General features: G+C 35.1%; 1 protein-coding gene across 2 annotated transcripts in view; it reads left to right on the plus strand.

Annotated features, from left to right (window-relative positions):
- DIAPH2 (diaphanous related formin 2) overlaps positions 1-20,911 on the plus strand; it is an 897,660-nt gene that overhangs the window by 280,388 nt on the left and 596,361 nt on the right. For both annotated transcript variants that reach the window (XM_027086071.1, XM_027086072.1), the window contains exons 15-18: positions 2,047-2,111; positions 5,379-5,483; positions 9,669-9,980; positions 11,556-11,670. In XM_027086071.1, coding sequence (XP_026941872.1) covers positions 2,047-2,111; positions 5,379-5,483; positions 9,669-9,980; positions 11,556-11,670 — 597 coding nt within the window. The remainder of the gene's footprint in view (positions 1-2,046; positions 2,112-5,378; positions 5,484-9,668; positions 9,981-11,555; positions 11,671-20,911) is intronic.

Below are 20,911 nucleotides of genomic sequence, written 5' to 3' on the forward strand. Positions count from 1 at the left end.
CTACTGGGCATATACCCAGAGAAAACCATTATTCAAAAATACACATGCACTGCAATGTTCGCTGAAGCCCTATTTACAATAACCAGGTCATGGAAGCAACCTAAATGCCCATTGACAGACGAAAGGTTAAAGAAATGTGGTATATGTATATATACAATGAAATATTACTTGGCCATAAAAAGGAATGAAATTGGCTCATTTGTAGAGACGTGGATGGATCTAGAGACTGTCATACAGAGTGAAGTAAGTCAGAAAGAGAAAAACAAATATCGTATATTAACGCATATATGTGGAACCTAGAAAAATGGTACAGACAAACTGGTTTGCAGGGCAGAAATTGAGACACAGATGTAGAGGACAAATGTATGGACACCAGCTGGGGAAAGTTTGCGGGGGGAGGTGTTGGTGTTCTGAATTGGGAGATTGGGATTGACATGTATACACTAATATGTATAAAATGGATAACTGATAAGCACCTGCTGTATAAGAAAATAAATAAAATTAAAATAAAAGATAATAAGCATCTCTGTCACCCCCTAAAATTTCTGCATTTGTAGTCTTCTTCCCATGCTTCCCCCTTCTCCCCATCGTGAGACAATCACTGATCTTCTCTTGGTATAGACTAGTTTTATTTTCTAAAATTTTATGTAGATGGAAACATACAGCATGTCCTTTCTTTGCTGGCTTTTTTCATTCAGCATAATTATTTTGAGGTTCATTTGTGTTGTGGTAGTGGCATGTATCATTTGTTTTCATAACTGAGTACTTTTACGGTATATCGATGTAGCACAACCTGTTTATACATTTACTCGTTGATGGACATTTGGATTATTTCTTGGTTTTAGCTATTATAAATAAAGCTGCTATGAGCATTCACATACAATTCTGGTTATAAACATATGCTTTCATTTCTTTTAGGTAAATAAATAGGTATAGGATGGCTAGGTATAGGTATACAGAATAAACTGTGTATACAGTATTGAGAATATTTCCCCAAAGAGGTTCTTCACTTATTTATATTTTGGAGTGTTTGATTAGACCTGAGAAGTTTGATGTTTGTTTTCTTATTTACATAATACTATATTCTGCCCCTGTTCAGAAGTTGTTCAAGTGAAATCTTTCTTTAGGAAGCCTGAATTATTGAATGTTATTGTATCTTCCCCTGTAGCCTTATTTTAAGGGCCATTTTGACCCTTAACAATCTTTTTTTTAATATGATATTTTAGGATGAGCTTGTTGATTTTTTTAAAAAAATTATTTTATTTTTAAAAATTTTTGGCTGCATCGGGTCTTTGTTGTGGCATGCGGGATCTTCGTTGAGGCATGTGGGATCTTTTGTTGTGGCACAAGCTCTTCGTTGTGGCGCGGGCTCTTCGCTGCATCACGTGGGCTTCTCTCGAGTTGTGGCGTGCAGGTTTTCTTTTCTCTCGTTGTGGTGTGCAGACTCCAAGGTGCGTTGGCTCTTTAGTTGTGGCGCACGGGTTCTAGAGCACGTAGGCTCTGTCGTTTGCAGCACGCGGGCTCTAGCTGAGGCACAGGAGCTCAGTAGTTGTGGTGCGCGGGCTTAGTTGCCCTGCAGCATGTGGGATCTTAGTTCCCTGACGAGGGATTGGACCCGAGTCCCCTGCTTTGTAAGGCGGATTCTTTACCACTGGACCACCAGGGAAGTCCCAGATCTTTAATAATCTTAAGCATAGCATAGATTCTTTGGCAGTTCTTCTCCCATAATAAACTACAAAAAAATTTTAAAGAGTTTTATAATTGTTAAAGTTGGTAAATAATGGAATACCTTTAAAATGATGATGATTGAGTCAAATATATTCTTGGGTGCTTGGTTTTGTGCCTCAACGATACCATCATTGAATTCAGTTAGTATACAAAAGAAACCTGGTAGTTTATGTTTTACATGCAGTATAGGTCAATTTCCCTCTAACAGCAATTGACATAAAAATGATAGTTTACATAGTAGAATTATAGGCTGGTAGCCGTCATTTGCCTAGTGATCCAATGCAATAATTTCTAATCATTTTTCATCAATCTTAATAGATTCTTGCGTGAACAAGGCAAAAGTTGAAGAAAGTGAACAAAAAGCAGCAGAATTTTCAAAGAAGGTAAGACTTATCAAATATTAGCCGTAATTATGAAATGTAAAATGTAATCACAATACATATTCTACCTTGTTTCCTTGTGCGAGGTCTTATAAATGTTGTTTTAGTTATATAGTTCTTTATGTTTCTGGATTCAGACACCACCACAGAATATTGATTTCTTTCCCAATAAGATAAGGTTGCTACTGTTCCCTGCTCATCACCTTTAATCCATTATGGAAGAAAAACACTAACCATATTCTACTAAAGTGATAAATGAAATAAAATTAGGTTGCTGGAAGCATATAGTTTGAAATGGTCAACCAAAGCACATTCCCCCATTGCTTTCCTGCAGCTGTCACTTAACAGTAGTTAGCTCCTTGGAGAACTGTGGAGATGTTTAGCTAGTCTTATCTGTTATGTTCTTTAAATCAGTGCTATTGATAGAAACAGAATGATACAATATTTTCTTTCTCTTTGTCTCTCTCTGCTTAGACTTATCTTCTTTGAATTTTGTAATTACCATTTTTAAAGTGATGCTGCTACTCCATGTATGTAGTCTTGGTGGAATTTGAGGTTCCCCTTTCTTTGTGTAATGCTTTATGTAAATGCCACCTTTATGAATATCTGAATTTTGTTTAGATCTCAGATGGTCTTTTCCTTATTTCATGAAAGCATAGCTACAATTTTATGAGCTTCTACCGGAAGTTGCATTGTTTGGTTTTAGACCCTATAAAGCATTAGTATAGTATTTCTCTCCTCTTGGTGGAAGGAGAAGGATTGAAGCCCAAGTCTAAAAGCTCTACAGTTTTGAGTCTTTTGGCAGCAAGGTAAAGTGCTTACATATTGCTGTCTCTTCAAAGTTATGACTTACCTTGGAGATTAGATAATCACTTTTGCTATCACTCTAGAAATTATAGAGTATTACTGAAGTTACTTCAGGGCATCTGAAGAAATGTTTTTGCTCTTTCAGTTACTAGAATAGATTTTAAGAGCTTGAGCACAAAATGTTTGTGTGAAGCCGTCATTTTTATTGGTGAAAGAAACTGTACACTTCAATTAGTAGACCTTTATATTTCTAATGTTCTTGTTTTAAATAGCACATTTAAAATTCCCTTTGAAAATCTTAGGATCTCTTTTTCTCTGGCACTATGATTAGATACAAGAAGACTGGAGCAAATTGTGATGATCTATCTGGTAAAAATTTCTGTAAGCATCTATTATTGGAAAAGGAGTCCTGAAATAATAAAAAAGAAGTTTCAGTGTTTGATGCTTTATTCTCCTCACCAACATTTAGAATGAAAACATGTATGGTCTCCTAGTGGTTATCTGCGTACCTTCTCTTATTCTGGGTGATTCTAAGAGGCAGTATAAAGTAGTAAAAAAAAAAATGAAAAAAAAGAAAAATGAAGGGAGACAGCTAGAATGAGAAGCGGTAGTTGTAAGATCTGATCTCAGTGTTTCTGCTAATTAGCTGTGATTTTAGCCACTTACTCTCCTTGGATCTTAATTTTTTCATCCTTAAAAGGAGAGAATAAGGTTAGTGGACTTGTAAGAAGTCTTCCAGCTCACATATCTTAGGCTTCTCTGATTCCTACTCTATGGGTTTACAGATTAAGATCATTTTAAATTACAAGCAGAAGCCTTGTGTGCCTCTCCGCAAGTGTACTAATAAACCATTTGTAGAGCAAAATTGTAGTGTGCTTGTGTGGACAGCATGCTTGAGAAGCACACAGGAGAAGATAACACTGGCAAGGAGGCTGGGAGTATAGAATCAGATCAATTTTTTTAAAATATTTATTTATTTATTTGGTTGCTCTGGGTCTTAGTTGTGGTAGGTGGGCTCCTTAGTTGTGGCAGTTACTAGAATAGATTTTTGTTGCGGCAGGCAGGCTCCTTAATTGCGGCTCATGGGCTCCTTGGTTGTGGCATGTGACTCTTAGTTGCGACATGCATGTGGGATCTAGTTACCTGACCAGGGATCGAATCCAGGCCCCCTGCATTGGGAGCACAGGATCTTAACCACTGCGCCACCAGGGAAGTCGCAGAATCAGATCAATCTTAACATGGATACTAGTGAAGTCAAAAAAGCTCCATCTTCTCAGTGACCTAGGAAACAAGGTCATTTGCTGATACTGAAGGATTAGGGTAAGTTTGAAATGTAAATATTAGAAACGATTTGGACCATCCTCTGTGGGACATTTTCCCAGGACTCAAGTAGAGATGAATAAAAGAATTAATTAAGTAGTATTGCAGGTTTGACTCAAACACTGTTATCCACTTTGCTTACCCACTCTTTCTTCAGACTGGATCTGAATGGCATTTTATAATTTCCAAAGGTCAAGTCTACTATGAGGAGGAATATTTATTAACAGTAAACACACTTTTTCCTTGTTCCACAAACTCTAAAGGTAGTTTTTGGCAGTAAGATATATCACTTTTAAAAACATAAATAACATTGTTGGAATAATGTATAGACTTCTAAAATAACTTGAAGTGACAGTGACAATAAAGGGCAAATGTTCTATAGCTGGACATGAGCGGTATTCACCTGACTGAGGTAAGTGCTGGGCAGGATGCAGTAAATGGATAGTCACCATTCTGATGGTCTCTTTGGCTTAGCACACTGTAATTTAACCTCTCATTTTCCCTCTTATGACATTTTATACAAGTGTTTTGGTTAACCAGCTGAATGAGAATGCCATTAGAGCATATATCATTCTACTGTCAGATTTTGTGGAGCATCACTTTTTGAATGCTAGACAATTAAGATTATAATAAAAATAGCCTGATTTGTATTAATGTATGTCCGTTTGAGCGTTCTAAAAGTACAGTCTCTTTTCAAGATTAAATATAATTTTAAAGAGTTGAACTGCTTGATTCCTAATTTTTAGGTTTCATTTTCTAATTAAATAAACTTAAAAGTATAGGATGAAACATTAAAAAAAAACATGATTAATTCTAAAACCTAACTTTCAATAACAAAACACAAAAATGTCCATTATATATGAAGAGAGCCTTAGTCCACCCTTTTAAAATTTTGTTTAGTATGTTTTTTTAGAAGTGAAAATGGTTTTTTTACCTTGGGCTGGGGACATAGTTCTTCTTTACTACCACCCCATCCCCACGGAGGTGCTCAATTGCCATAAAATAATCAAGAGCTCTGATTTTCTGAGTGGCCTGGGAAATTTAAGGAGCAAAATACACTCCACTTATTTAATGCATATTGTTGTTTAAAGCTTTCTCAAAACTGTATTATTAAGTGTACATTTATGGTGGTGATCATTGCAGTTCGATGAAGAATTCACAGCTCGACAGGAAGCTCAAGCTGAGCTTCAAAAAAGAGAAGAAAAAATCAAAGAGCTTGAAACAGAAATCCAGCAACTTCGAACCCAGGTAATAAAACAAGATACAGACTTTGTGTCATGTCACATTGAGTTCGAAGGTAGAAAACTATCTTGTTAGGTGAAGGAAAAAATGTGACCAGAAGCAGACTTTCTGGTAGTTTCCCATTTTACTTGAAATAACTACAGATTTGATTTTCCAGGACAATAAATCATTTTAATGTTTGGATAAAAATATGGCATTCATTGCATAAAGTGCCCTGAATATTTTTAATGGAATGTATTACACAAGCAAAACTCTTTCTTGAGATGAAATTTTCATAATGATTTGAAAAATTAGATGCATAGTATTTTCTTTCAAAAGAAATGTGGAAATGTTCATTAAAGCTTTTTGAGATCTCTTTATATCTCGACTACCATAATTTCAAAATCTGTAAACTTTATATTTCCACCTACATTCCCTATGATGAAAACCCCCCATATACACTTAAAATCTTAATTATGGTGTCTGAATTTTAGAGCTGATTACATACTCTCAACACAACATATTTTTTAAATGAATATAAAGAAACATAAGATTAGTTCTTAGCCTCATAGATGCCCAGTAGGGTGTTTGTTGATTGACTAGGTCTGTTTCTGTCAATCTACTGAAAAGTGACTTCAGAAGTCAACAGTGAACTCCACATTACCCAATGCAGTGGCCTTTTCCTACCCTTAGCCTCTTTCACTTATCTGTAATATCTGATAATTTCTTTTCACTCAATCTCTCTTTTTTGTGTCATCTGACTTCGTTTTCTACATATCTCAGAACTCAGTTTCTCTTTGTTTTCATCCTCCAAATGATGACATTCCCCAGTGTTCTGTCCTCTGCTCTTTTTTCTCTGTATGCCCTTGCACTAATATCCCATCCAATATCATAAATTCAAATATCACCTTTTAGTAGGTGTCAAGTCCCCTGGGTTTGTCGTCTATTTCCAGCTCTTGATTAGATCTCCGCATGGGCAAGTCCTGCTGCATGTTGAAATCAAACCTATTATTTGTGGTCACTTCTCTGTCCTCAAACCAGCTTGGTCTCCATTCTTATTTGTTTAAATTTTACCACCAATTTTTTTTTTTTATTGTGAAGCTGGAGTTGTCCTGGCCTTTTCCCCGCCCTGCCTCATGACAGATTATTAAGTTGGTCACTGTATTATGTCAGTTCTTTCTCTTTTTCTCACTTTGCATCAAAACCCTGAACCCCCCAGGGCCACTCTCTCATTCCATCCTGCCTGGAATATTACAATAGTTTCCGAACTTTCTGCCATGCCTATAGTCTCTTCTTCTTCAGATTCATGCTTTATGTCAGTTGCAAATTAATCTTCTTAAAACACTGCCCTGATTATTGTCACTCCAGGCTTTAATATGTTCAATGGTTGCCTGTTGCATTCAGGATTGAAGAAAAAATCTCCTTACCGGGAATTTGAAGGCCTTCTATCTGGGGCTCCCTTATCTCCCCTTTGCAGCCTCGTCTCTGCTCCCCTAACTCCAGCCTCTGTTGCAGCTAAGTCACCTTTCCTCCTCCCTTCACATGTAGAATTTACTGTCTCCACACTTTTCCTTCGGCCAGCATTTCCCAGACATTAGTTACAGAGGTGCTAATAGGTTTTTCATGAGGAAAGCATTCCATAGTCCAATAAATTTGGTATGCTTGAAATTCTCCTCTTGGAGATTCATCATTTTCATTAGCATACTAAAGGGTCTGAGATGGCCTACATTAAAGAAACCTGTCGAACTCTTTTTCCTATAGCTTTCTCAAACTCATTTAGCCACAGAACCCTTTATTTCAGACCACCTATTAACATCTCCTGCAGAAGAGTTTGTTCATGGAACTTAGTTGAGAAATGCTGACTTAGGTTATTCTCTCTCAGAAACGCCCTCCCTTGCTCCTCTGTGCCAATGAAACATCTCCTTTAAGGATCAGCTCAGTATAACATCCTTTGGAAAGCGTCACCCAAAACTCTGGGAATTTCTTTGAACTTTTATATCACTTTTGTAGACCACTCCTATCATATTTGGTTGTGTGCCTGCTTTATCCCTTCCCCTGCAGCATAAACACTTTGAGGACAATGTCTTTACTTCCTGTGCTTACTCTTATTAAAGTTCCTACTGCACCTAGCACAGGGCCTTACCATTTAATTGTGTAGTTGCTTATTTATTATCAATGGATCTGGAAAAGTGCAGAGTCACACAGTACTTTCTAGTGCACCCCAAATTGTGTCAAATAGTAAATGGTCCATTTGCTGTATTCAATTCTCAATACTCTATTGTGGTCTCATTTAATTGTTCCATTCCTAATTGTTCATAGAAGGGAAGAAAAGGGCTGATATGATTTGATTTTAAGGCTGGTGGCATTTGAGACTTTTATTCAATTTGTAAAATATCTATTTAACTTGAGTAAAAAGTCCTATTTTAAAGTAATAGCATTTTTGTGGTTACACAAGTTTTATATCATAAACATGATCTCATAGTGGCAAAATTTTATGTTTACAAACAAGTATTACTTTCATTTTGCTGTCAATTAATACAAAATATGGGATACACATTTTACCTTTCAAATTATTAAACAAATCCATTTATATACAAAATTTATAGGGTAAATTACTAATTGACTGAACTTTTCAGAAAAATTATTTTAATTTTCCTCAGAATTTCTTTGCTATCTCAATCAAGATTGGAAAAATCAGACTGTTTTCTATAGTTTTGCTGCATTAAAAATAAAATAGAAAGAATTTGCATATTTTAATCCTATCCTTCTTCCTAATCTCAGGAGGGGATTGCATTCCAGGAGAGGATTGTCATTTAAGTGTATAAACACTTTAGTTGTATATATGTATATACACACATAAACATTCATATGTGTGAATAAAATATTTGTGGACAGTGTGCACTGAATATTAGGAGAAACATTTCTGTGATGCTGTTTACCTGTGATTGTTAATCTTTAACATTCTTATAAATGGGTCAGTCCTTTAAGTTGATTGTTTCAAAAATAAGCTTCCACTTATTTATTATGTAACGATAATTCTAAGTTTGTTTAGTTCAATTAAGTAGTCTGTGGAGGAAATTCTTATTAGTAAAGATTAGAAGAGTTTCTCCCCAAATAAAAATAACACTATACCAAGACATGTTAATAGTTTTAAACTTTTCATTCAGTTAGTCTAATGTTGTATCTCAATTACAGAAGATGCATGTTCATTTGTAGGACATTCCTTAGGAGTGTTTATAATTAACAAACTCACTTTTATATTCATTTTCATTTTGGAAAGTAAACCGTTGTCATCAGTAATGGTTTAAAGTAACAGGTCCAGATTAATAATCAAAAAGTGGACAATATGGAATGTAGTGATCTCCGTCAGCTGTCATCCATCATTATTAGAGAATGAGCTTGAAGTTCTTTTCTGATGGGAGAAATAAGTTATAATCTGCTCATACTGCAAGCTGTAATTAATTCCACTCAAGGCAACTGACACCCATTCGTTAGAAGCTAGTCTGTTGTAGTGGAAAGAGGACTGCCTTAGATATGAGAAGAACCACATGTAAATCTTAATCATATTTCAGACTGTGCGACCTTTGGTTAGTCATTGAACCTCTTTGCAGTTACAGCTTCCTCATCTATAAGTGGTGAGATAAAAATACCCAACCTACATTATAGGGTTATAATAAGGATGAAAAGAAATAATAGATGTAAAAACATTGATAAACCTGTATTATTATGCAATGGATGTTACTTAGCATTAATTCTTGGTATTAGAAGATAGCTAAGTTACTGGTGCTATGAGACAGCCTCTTTGTGTAAAGCTAATCGGCCCCAAGGAAGTTAAATCAGTTATTTTGTATTAATCATCCCGTATTCATACCAACTAGTCTTAACAGGCCCAAGCCATATACAGTACTTCTTCTTTGCATATACTTATAATGAAAGGTAAGTTTTCATTATTTTGGAGGAGTGTTTCACAAAATCTTTGAGCATGCCAACTTTCCTAGCCTTAGTATATGAGCAGAGTTACTCATTATCCAGGGTTTAGAATGCTTATCAAAAATCTATGCAAGTCTTTTTCATGTATTCTTAAGCCCTTAGATGTTGCTAAATTAAATAAATCTTAAACAACCCAACCACAAATGTCTACTGATAAGTTTTCTTTGCTACTATACTTTACTGTAAGCATTTAAATAAGCATTGGGTTATTTTATATTTCAGGGACATGGACTCTCAGGTTCATCAGGAATTCCAGGCCCTCCTCTACCTCCTCCATTGCCAGGTGCTGGGCCACCCCCGCCCCCACCTCCACCAGCACCACCTCTACCCAGAGGAGGTCCCCCTCCTCCTCCACCTCCTTTACCTGGGGTACATGGAATAGCATCACCACTGCCTTTGTTTGGGGGACCTCCTCCACCACCTCCCCTTGGAGGAGTTCCTCCTCCTCCAGGAGCACTTGATCTGCCATATGGAATGAAGCACAAAAAAATATATAAACCTGAGGTGTCCATGAAGAGGATCAATTGGTCAAAGGTAATACTATGACTATAGCTTTATGGCTTTGTCTAGTCATAGTTGCTCATTAATGTGTGAATGACGGTATTGCTACTTATAAGGATGATATAATAATTGAGAACATGACCACTGATTCTTTTGCTTTTGCTTGTGAGTTCACCGTCTTATGTTCATCTTTCATAGCTGGAGAATTGGAAACTCCACAGACAACTTGAAATTAACATAGAAGACAAAAGGAAAATCAAAGTGAAAGTGGTTTTAGAGAATAGTATATGAAAAATAATTTTGATTCTTTTACCAATGTTAACTTTAATTGCTATAACATTCTTAAATATAATCTTTGTATTAATGGGCCTTTTTATCTTAGTTATTTTTTTCTTAGAAAATTATTAGTTTTTTTTTTTAGTTTTAAACTTTCAGATAGTGTGGAATCGCTGACAGTATTCAGTAGAGACATAAACTTTTTTTATATGATGTGTGAAAGATTTTTCTTTGAATGTTATTTTGCTTTATTGTTATCAAATAACATGTCTTATAAAAAGCTTATTATCAAGATTGACACAGTCCGCATTCACTGGGAACTAATCTAATGAAAATACAATTACCCAGGCCACCATTTGGGGAAATGTCTATTCCAAGAACATAGTTACAGTGATATCTGATAGTATCTACATATTAAATTGGTTTGACCAGAATGATGGTTAAATCATTTTTTAAATTAAGCATATACTTATGCTTTGCTCATAAGAGTAAATGAGGTATAAATGTTTTTGGAATGTAGTTATTTTTTGTTAGGCACAATCGACCAAACTATAGGACCTAGAAGCTGCTGGCCCAGTTATCTGTGTGTGTAAATGTAATGATATGTTAATTTAGCAATTAAGCATATAGTGTAATGGCACTTACATATCACAAAGCATCATGATATGTACTGGAAAATGCACAGTTCTAATATTGGGTTTCAGTGTAGTGGCTGAGAGCACAATTCTGTGGAGCTACACTGCCTGGGTGTGAAAGCCATCTTCGCCATTTACTAGCTTGGGCAGCCACTCAGACTTCCTGGGGCTCGGTTTCCTCATCTTTAACATGGAGATGATAACAGGTCCTACTTCAAAGGATTATTGTGAGGATTAGATGAGATGAGTTAATGTGTGAAATCACTTAAAAGAGTACCTGACACATTTTAGGAGGTATGTAAGTGTCAGCTATTATGGTTATTTTCTGTAACCATGGGGAATTTACTTTTCTGAATCTCAGTTTCCCCATTGTTAAAAATCCAGGAGCAAGAAGAAGGTATGTGAGTTGGGGGGAGGGATTTACTAAATTATTTTTAAGATTCCTTCCAGTAGAAGATTTTTTAAAATGTAATTTGCTACATAGCCTGCTGTTGTGTATTTTTCTGTAAACTAGTAGAAGTCTGTGACTTTCCCAATGAATGTTTACTTAAGAAGTGTTGTTTTGATAGATCCTAAAATTGATTTAGTAGGTAGATGAATGAAGGTAATATCATTCAACCCTGGTGAAAGTGAATTCTTTGAAAAATTAAATATGAAGTAATAATTTAGAAACTTATCTTTGTTATTTTTGTTTCAGATTGAACCCAAAGAATTGTCTGAGAACTGTTTCTGGTTGAAAGTTAAGGAGGAGAAATTTGAAAATCCAGATCTCTTTGCAAAATTGGCACTGAATTTCGCTACCCAGATAAAAGGTATATTTTATTTTTTAATATAGAGTTCTTGTTCTGATATATTGAATTCAGTACTTCGCTAAAAAAATCTAGTAATATGTACATGTATAATTTTTTGGGCAGAGTCAAACATAATTAGATTGACATATTAACTGTATTTTACCTAGCAGCAAAAGAAGGATAGCTTTTTTCCTATTAAATTTATTTTGCATAAATGTTATTATTCACCTGAAAATATGGGTTTTATTTTTATTGTTTAATATGTAACTTATACTCCTCTATTGTAAAGTTGTCATTTTTACTGAGAAGCAGAGGGGATGAATCTGTTGATTCACCATGTAAGAGAAAATAATGTAATTTGAGTAAATTTGGTGCCATCGTGCTTATGTAGTCTTACATTTGTAGTAATCCATTTGGTTTTTTTTGGAAATTTGATAGTTTTTTTCTATAAGCAGATTGTCTGGAATAATATCAAAATCTGGTACCTAATAAGTATATTTTACAGATTTGATAATTGAGTGCCTTCTTTATGATTATATCCTTAACCACTTATGAATTTCACACATAATTTTGGTACTATATAGGTAACTTCTCAATCTCATAATTAATCATTGTGGTTTGTGAAGTTTTGGTATTTCATTTTAACATTACTATTTTACTAATTATCACAGAATTGATAGCTTACTTAAGCATAGGAGTTTTTTCAGCCTGAGTGAGTCTTTACAACTAAGAAATTGATATACTCCACACACCCATGCCCTTGGAATTAGCTCCTTTACCATTCATTTGTCTGATTTGTCACAACATGCCTTAGAATGTGAGAATGTGAATTTTGGAAGCTTCAGAGAGAGAGAGAGAGGGAGAGAGAGAGAGAGGTGAAAATTATTCCTTTTCAGCCCTTCTAGCTTATCTTGCGCACTGGAGGTACTTGTACTATATTTGTTGTTCCTTGTAGATTGAAGCTCACACATATACAGAAATCTGGGGTGATTAGAGTATTCTGAAGAGTTTTGACATTTAAGAAAATTCCTGCCATTAAAGTCTTTTGCTTCCCTTATTTGCTCTACTAGACTTCACATTTAAAGGATTCTTCAAGGACTCCAGACATTACTATATATTATAACCACTTTTTTTAAATTGAAAAAGTAAAACCTGCTTACACATCAAGGTATTAATAATAGTAATAAAAAGATGCGTGGTAAGCATATCCCTTCAATCGCAGACTTACAGCTTCTTCCCTAGAGAAACCACTCTTACTGATTTCCCACATTGCCTCCTAGAAATAGTCTATGCCTCTAGAAGCATATGTGTATATATCATTTTTTGTTTTTTACTTCTTTCTGTTTTCACTTTATATACTTGGATATTATTCCATAGTAGTTTATGTTTATCTACTTTGTTCTTTTTACACATTGAACGGAATTCTGTGGTATGAGCCTATCTGAATTTATTTAACCTGTCCCCTATTGATGGATATTTAGATTATTTCCAGTCTTTTGCTATTTCAAGCAATGCTGCGGCAAACGTGTACCTACATATACGTTTGTGCATATAGGATCTATATGTAGGATAAATTTTAGAAGTGAAATTCCTGGATAAAATGCTGTCTGCATTTATAATTTTGATAGATATTACCAAATTTCCTTCCAAAGAGTTTGTGTCCATTTATAGTGTTACATCTAAAATACATGTGAACATCTGTTTCCCGACAAACTTTGCCTATCTCAGAGGTGAAATGGTAAATCATCCATGTTATAATTTTTACTCCTTAAATTAGGAGTGAAGTTGAGTAGCTTTCCTTCTATTCAAAGGCAATTTTAACCTCTTTTTCTGTGAACAACTTCCTCCAGTTATTTGCACATTTCGTGTTGAGCATTTGTTCTTTTACTTATTGATATATTTGTATTGAGTCCCATAAGAATTATAGGTTTCATAAAATTTCAGGGTCTGTCTGGACCTTAGAAGTGATTAAGCCAAACTCTATTTTACAAATGAAGAAAGTGGAATTTGAAACATGGAGGTTAGTATAAAATCCATTAGAGAGTTTCTCAAGGTAGTGTGGTATAGTGGGAAAAGCCCAGAGGAAATGAAGTCATACATTCTTGTATTTCAGCTGTGATACTAGTAACCTCTGCAACTGAATTTTCTCATCTATAAAATGAGAAAGACTAATGTTTAACTAGAAGTGTGAAATTAAATAAAGTTATATATTTAAAGCACCCAGCATGGTACTTGATATAGCAGGCACTCAATAAATATCAATTCTCCTTTCCCTTTCATTTAACATGATGCTGTGTGTGTGTTTTGTTTTAGTTATTGACACTTATTACAACTGTTAATTCAGCAAGAGACTTCCATGCTCTTTTGAGCAGCACTTGGCAAAGCTAGTCAGAGTAGAAACCATTCTTACTCTGGCTGCTAAAACATAATCAAAGCAAAATAAAACCAAAGTCATGTAAAGGCTCTCACGTACTCACTACTGAGAATTCTGCATTTCCATTCCTCTTAACTCTGATTCTCTGAATTTTCTATGTGATACTACTACCTCTTCTACTTTCCTAATTTTGAATATTTGAGTCCAAATTAGGTCAGGAGCACCTTTGAGTACCATTACTTTTACTAAAATTTATTTCTGAAGGGACATTTAAAGGAACAGTTAAGCATCATAGCATATTCCATAACATAGCCAAAACGAATTTGAATGATACAAACTTCCATTTGTTTTGATAAGTATTGATTGATCTTAACTCTAACAGCTGAAGTTCCTTGTCACTTGCAGTGCCTTGATTCATAATTTGGTCAATAGGTGGCAGGATCAGTAAGAAATCAGCTGGAGGCTCTGGCTCCAGGCAACTCAAACCACACTGCCCTGGCTTTCCTAGCTTCAGGGCACCACTTTTTTCCCTATTCTGCTGCTGTTTGCCACTCACGCAGCTGTGTTCTGGAAGGAGCAACATACTCGTTTCTAAGACCTATTTCCAAAGCTCTTAGACCCAGTGTTCCAAAACCTCTGAGAATTTCCTCCTCCTGCAAGGGGTTTGGAAAGCTCGTGTCTCTCTTCTCGCTAAATGCATCGTGAAGCATTACTGGTCTGTGTTTCAAGAAAACGTTTCACTTAGGAGTTTATAGTTGCTTCAGATTGCTAAATAGAAAGAAGTTTTAAAATAGGCTAGTTCTGATACCTATAATATTTAAATGTGTAAATGTTTAATATGGGAAAGTACCATCAAATTATACTTTCTATTTGAATCACTTATTCTTGGAGTTGTAGAGAAAATTATTCTAAATTTCCTATAATAATCCAAAATATTTCTGTCTTAGGAGAGAATGGATCTCTCATTTCATTTAATTTGTATTTGTTGGGTACCCACTATGTGCAAGGTCTTATACTAAATAGGAGGGAGATAAATGAATAAGGTCTTGTCTTTGTACCAGGGAACTCATCTAGTCAGGGAGAAAGAAAGAGGTATACTCCACTTAGTCAATTTTTATTAAATGTTAGCCTAGATATTTTTAAGAAGCCAAAGGAGCACAAAAGGGAAACAGTTAATTTTGACTAGGGCAAATGGAGATCCCAGAGGCGGTATAATTTGTTCTGGGCCTTGAAATTTAAGCAAAATTTCAATAGGGGGAGAAGGAAAGAAGGCATTCTAGGCAGAGAACACCATTAGCAAAATATGGAGAGGGTGAAGTGCATGCTGTGTTGAAAGCACAGCCTGTTGGGCTGGGACTTGGAGTGAAGGTGGTGAGGTGAATTTCACACTGAGGAAATGGGGTTTTGTTCTTTAAGCCTAGGGGCCCAATAATTTGATGATTAGCCATTGAGCAGGCCTTTGGAGGATAGGTAATGGGAATTCACAGGTAGATGATGGACCATTGATTGTGAATCAATACCAGTAGGCTAGACAAGATGTGACGATATCCTGATCAGTGTGAGTTCTTAATCTCTACAGTTTCTTCTAGTTCCCAAATCCTGTGTCCTCATGCTTATAATATTTAGGGTCTTCTTACAAGCCATAATGATGCTGTATGACAAACTAGATCTCAAAATGCTCTCTGGATTAATGACAAAAAGTGTATATATTAGAGGCAGTTGGAAAAGACTTAGTATTGGGTTGGCCAAAAAGTTTGTTGTCCGTAAGATCTTACGGAAAACCCAAACACACCCGATACTTCGGACTGTGCATCATACATGTAACTGTTGGAATTTGCATATGTGTTCTAGTTTTATTTATTATTCAAATTGATGATATTTGGGGACATATGAACAACAAAGCTATAATAATAATGTCATTTTCCTTAAAAATCTATAGTAATTATAGATTTATTGATATTATATAAGAATTAAAGTAATGATGGTTAATATTAACTAAACTTGAAATAAATAATAAAATATGTAGGTTATAACTGCTAATTCTAATTAGAATTTCTAGGGTTCTCTAGAGGCTTCAGGAAGAACAAAGATAGTGTGTGTACAAGTTGTAAGCAGTTTCTTTGGTTTTAATGTTACTTGGAGGAAATTTAAGAAATAAACATAGAAGGCTAATAAAGTTTAGCTTCTTCAATAATATATTTCTGTAGTGTAATTTAGCTTTAATAACAGAAAATTGAGGTGTTATAAATATTTCAAATGCATATAAAGATCATTTTGCAATGCTTGAAATATTGGGCTAGCTTCAAAATTATGGTGGAACTGAGTCTGAAGATATATTTATGTAAAAGCACTTTTCCTCTAGGATCATATTTTAAATTATGTTTCTTAGTCTTAGAATCAGCTGGTTGCTTTTGAAGATACCCACCCTTGTTTGGTTGCTTAACACAGTCTTATATATTTAGTAAATCAATGAAAAAAAACAAAAAAGTGTTAAAATCTAATTTATCTCTGTCTTTATAATATAGGAAATCTTGGAATTGACTTGAAAATAATGAGATGTCATTCTTAGCGCACACTCCTTATAAATGGTGCTAAGGTGTCCTGAGAGACCTGGTGTCTTAACAAATAATTTGTCATCTTAATGACATAATATAAATGCTTCTTAGTGTAAGCATTAATATGTAAGGGAACAAACCGAGAAGGCTTTAATTTTTTCAGGCAGCCAGCTAAAAACCATATATAATTTCATCATTCTTATTATATCTAAATTCTTTGGATATATATATTATCACCTTATCAAAGATTTTTTCATTATGAACATTTTAAGTGTTTTAACTTAATGATGACTCATGTTTTCATTTCCAGTTGGCTTGTGGAAGAGGAAACAAAGAATTCATGAGCCAGAGGTCCATGCCATTACTTAATTATAAGAGTCACTAATTGTAAAGAGAAATTGAGGCAGTGTATCTTCAGCCTTCTGAATGAGTAGGCTTCAAAATAGCTTTCTTTACATATTGGTGATGCTATGGTGACTGTACTACTACCTACACCATCACTACTAATAACAATAATAATAGCAATCATAATAATAACAATAATAGCAGTAATAGCACATATATTAAGCATTTACTATGTCCCAAGAGCTGTGATAAGCATTTTAAATTCATATCTCATTTAGTCCTCACACCAGCCCTAGATAACCTATATTATTGTTTTATAGATGAGGAAACAGGCTATGGGAATTAAGAATTATGGCTTGTTTACGTAGCTAGTAAGTGGCAAAGCTGAGGTTGGAACCCAGGTTTGTTCTTAATCACTTCCCCATGTTGTAACAACGGCTTTTACGCCCTTAGTAATTTGTGCGTTTTGTTGCATAGTTAACTGATACCTTTTTTTTTTTTTTGTGGTACGCGGGCATCTCACTGTTGTGGCCTCTCCCATTGCGGAGCACAGGCTCCGGACGCGCAGGCTCAGCGGCCATGGCTCACGGGCCCAGCCGCTCCGCGGCATGTGGGATCTTCCTGGACCGGGGCACCAACCCGTGTCCCCTGCATCGGCAGGCGGACTCTCAACCACTGCGCCACCAGGGAAGCCCCAACTGATCCCTCTTTAAAGTTATAGTTTCACATATATTATCTTGTGAAATGTGTAATCCTATTATTCTGGCACTGAAGACAGTTCTTTAGAACTTAAACCAAAGCTAGGAAGTTGTATATTTGGAAGGGAATAAGGTTATTTTTTTTTTATGACTAAAATTTTTAAGGCATTTTTTGAATGGAATCTATCAGTTGTAAAGCATTGCTATGACTTAAGGTCTGTCTCTTCTAATAATGAATGAAGGAATGTGGTCTTCATGTCATTAGGCATTTGGTAAGTATATATTAATATACATGGGGTACGTAAAGTAATGAAATCAGTTTTTCATGGGGCTCCTTTGAGGTTAGCTTTATAACATTATAGACACCTTGTTTTATTTTAATATGACACTTTTTAGCTATGAGTTAGTGAGACTGTCTCTCCCCATTTCAGTAATTTTTGCATATATACATTGTATGGATTAGGCACAATAACAGGTGTTTAGTTGATAGCACTTACAATTCACACAGATGATCATTCTCATTTAGAATTACTGTTCTAGCTAAATTGGTTTTATTTTGGCAAATAGAAATTATTTACATTTGAAATCCTGTGGAATTTTTTCTCACAGCTATATAAAACTATAATGGGGTGTGTTTTGGTCTGATTGTATATTGATGGCAGTTATACCAGTTCCAGACTATATATTTTACGTGATATAAGAAGTAGGGGCAAGAGGTTTCTCTAATTTGTTTAAGAGAAATATATTTAATTTAGGGATGTGCAAATCTGGTAGCTTTTCTGAGGCATTATATATAAGTAATTCTTCGGCCAATTAGTCCTTGTTGGTAAGAGTAAATTTAATTCTTTATTTTTAATAGGTTATTCAGTAATATCTTGGTGTTATCTTCTTTTCACTAATTTTAAACTATGTTTTTTGGGATCATTATTATAATTTTCATTCATATCATTGGTTTTTGATTTGCTTAATGTTTTTATTTTTTCCAGTTTTATTGCAATATAATTGACATATAACATTGGGTAAGTTTAGGGTGTACCACATAATGATTTGATATATGTATATATTGCAAAATGATTACCACAATAAGTTTAGTTAACATCCCTCAACTCACATAGTTAGAAACTTTTTTTCCTTGTGATGGGAACTTTTAAGATTCACTCTTAGCAACTTTCAAATATACAATACAGTATATCGTTCACTATAGTCACCATGCTGTACATTACATCACCAAAACTTATTTTATAACTGGACATTTGTACCTTTTGTCCATCTTCACCCAATTCCCCTACCCCCTATCCCCTGCCTCTGGCAACCACAATACTCATCTCTGTTTCTATGAGCATATCATTATTTTAAAACAACGTTTAACATCTTGTAGGTGTGTTGATTGAGTGAGCTAAATTTTGTTATTTAGTGCCCTCCAGATACTGTACGGGAGATGACTCAAGAAATTAAAAATTATAACTTAAAAATATCAGTTCCATTTTAACACAGGTTCCTAGGAATACAGTTACACTTGAAAACAGCTTCACATTTTTGTGGAAGTTGGAAGAATTTTAACTTTTTATTTTATTGTTGTGGATAATGTTAGTTGCCTATAGCTATTGATATATAACAAATTATCCCCAAATTTAGCAACTTAAATGAACACACATTTATTTTCTCACAGTTTCTGGGATCATGGCAGAGCTCAGCTGAGTCCTCTGTCTCAAGGTCTGTCACAAGGCTGCATGTGAGGTGTTGTCAGGGCATTCCGTTCCTCTAGGACTATTGGACTGAGGGCCGCCATTCGTCTTTGCTGGCTTTTATCCAGAGGCTGCCCTCAGTTCCTTGCCTCATGGGCCTCTCAGTAATGCAGCTGACAAAAGGCAGTTTGCTTCATCAAATTGTGCATACCCAGAAGAATTGAATAGAGAATAGAAGCAAAAGGGAAGTCACAGTCTTTGGTAGCCTGATTTCATCATTGGAAGCAATTAACTAGGTCCAGGCTTCACACATGGGGAGGAAATTTACTCAAGGGCATGAATACCAGGAGGCAGGAAGCATTTGGGAACCATTTCAGAAGCTGCCTACCATATGGATATATACAATTTGATTTCTCAGTAGTTACAAATGCTATGACATCTCTCTTCTTGATGACTTCAACAGAATCCTAAGTGGTCTCTCTGCCTTCAGTCCTCTTTCCTTGTGATCAGTTTTCTACAACCTAATCAGAATCGTCTTTCTAAAGTATAAATTATCATGGCACTCCTATGCTTGGAACATTTCACTGACCACCCATTGTCTCCTAGGGAACATCTAAACTCATGCATTTCAAGGTCATTTGCCTCTTCACTCCGCCTAAAACATACTCAGTCTGGACTCTTTTGTTCCTGGAACAGAGACACTTACAAGGCTTTGCAACTTCTCTCTGAACCTTCACCAATTCTTCATTTAGCTTCTGTTTATATGACACTTCTGTCAGAATGCAGTCTTCATAATATATTATAATTGTCTTCATTCATTTGACTCCCCATCAGACACTGAACTTCTTGCAGGCAGGAAGAAGTGTTTCCGTTTTGTTTACTGTTTTTTCCCAGTATGTAGTATAGCTTCTGGCAAGTATAAGTGTGTTTGATGAACACACAAGAGAATTACAGTTATGTGTACTTAGTTTCATAGTACCAAGCAAATAAAGTATGGGTGCTAACCCAAAATTTAGGCATATAGTAAGAAGTGTGTGTGTATTTAATGATTCATTCGGTGATATATATAATAGAACCTGTTTTTTGAAAATCCTTCTTGTAACTCATTAGATACCAGCGATCTACATAATTGAATCTGGCTGTGGTAGTTTGTTAAAGTTATTTTGCCATTTAAGTTCCTATGATTTAGTAATTCACTTCATTTAGGGGTGTGTGTGTGTGTGTGTGTGTGTGTGTGTGTGTGTGTGTGTGTGTGTACTACCACAGATTTTTGTTGAAATTTTCAAAAATGAAAGCCAGGTTTTTTTCATAGAGGCCTGTGGTTGATTTAGTCAATAAATTTTTAAAATTTATGGTTGGCCCACTTAAACAGAAGTTTAGTGTGCTAAAGTGAATGTCTATTTCATGATTTGTTGTTTGATTCTAAGGAAACTACTTAGTTTCTTATTGTCTCTAAACAACTATAAAGTAGAATAATGATCAGTAAAATATAAAAACCATCAATCGGAGCCTTGTGAGAATGAGGATAAATACATATCACAGACTCAACAAAACTGACAATTTTAACAATTACAAATGTTAATATCTGTTGTGCACTTACTATAT

The sequence above is a fragment of the Aethalodelphis obliquidens genome, unplaced genomic scaffold, assembly GCF_003676395.1.
Source record: "Aethalodelphis obliquidens isolate GAN/ISIS:26980383/991018 unplaced genomic scaffold, ASM367639v1 scaffold54, whole genome shotgun sequence".
NCBI classification, from domain to species: Eukaryota; Metazoa; Chordata; class Mammalia; order Artiodactyla; family Delphinidae; genus Aethalodelphis; species Aethalodelphis obliquidens.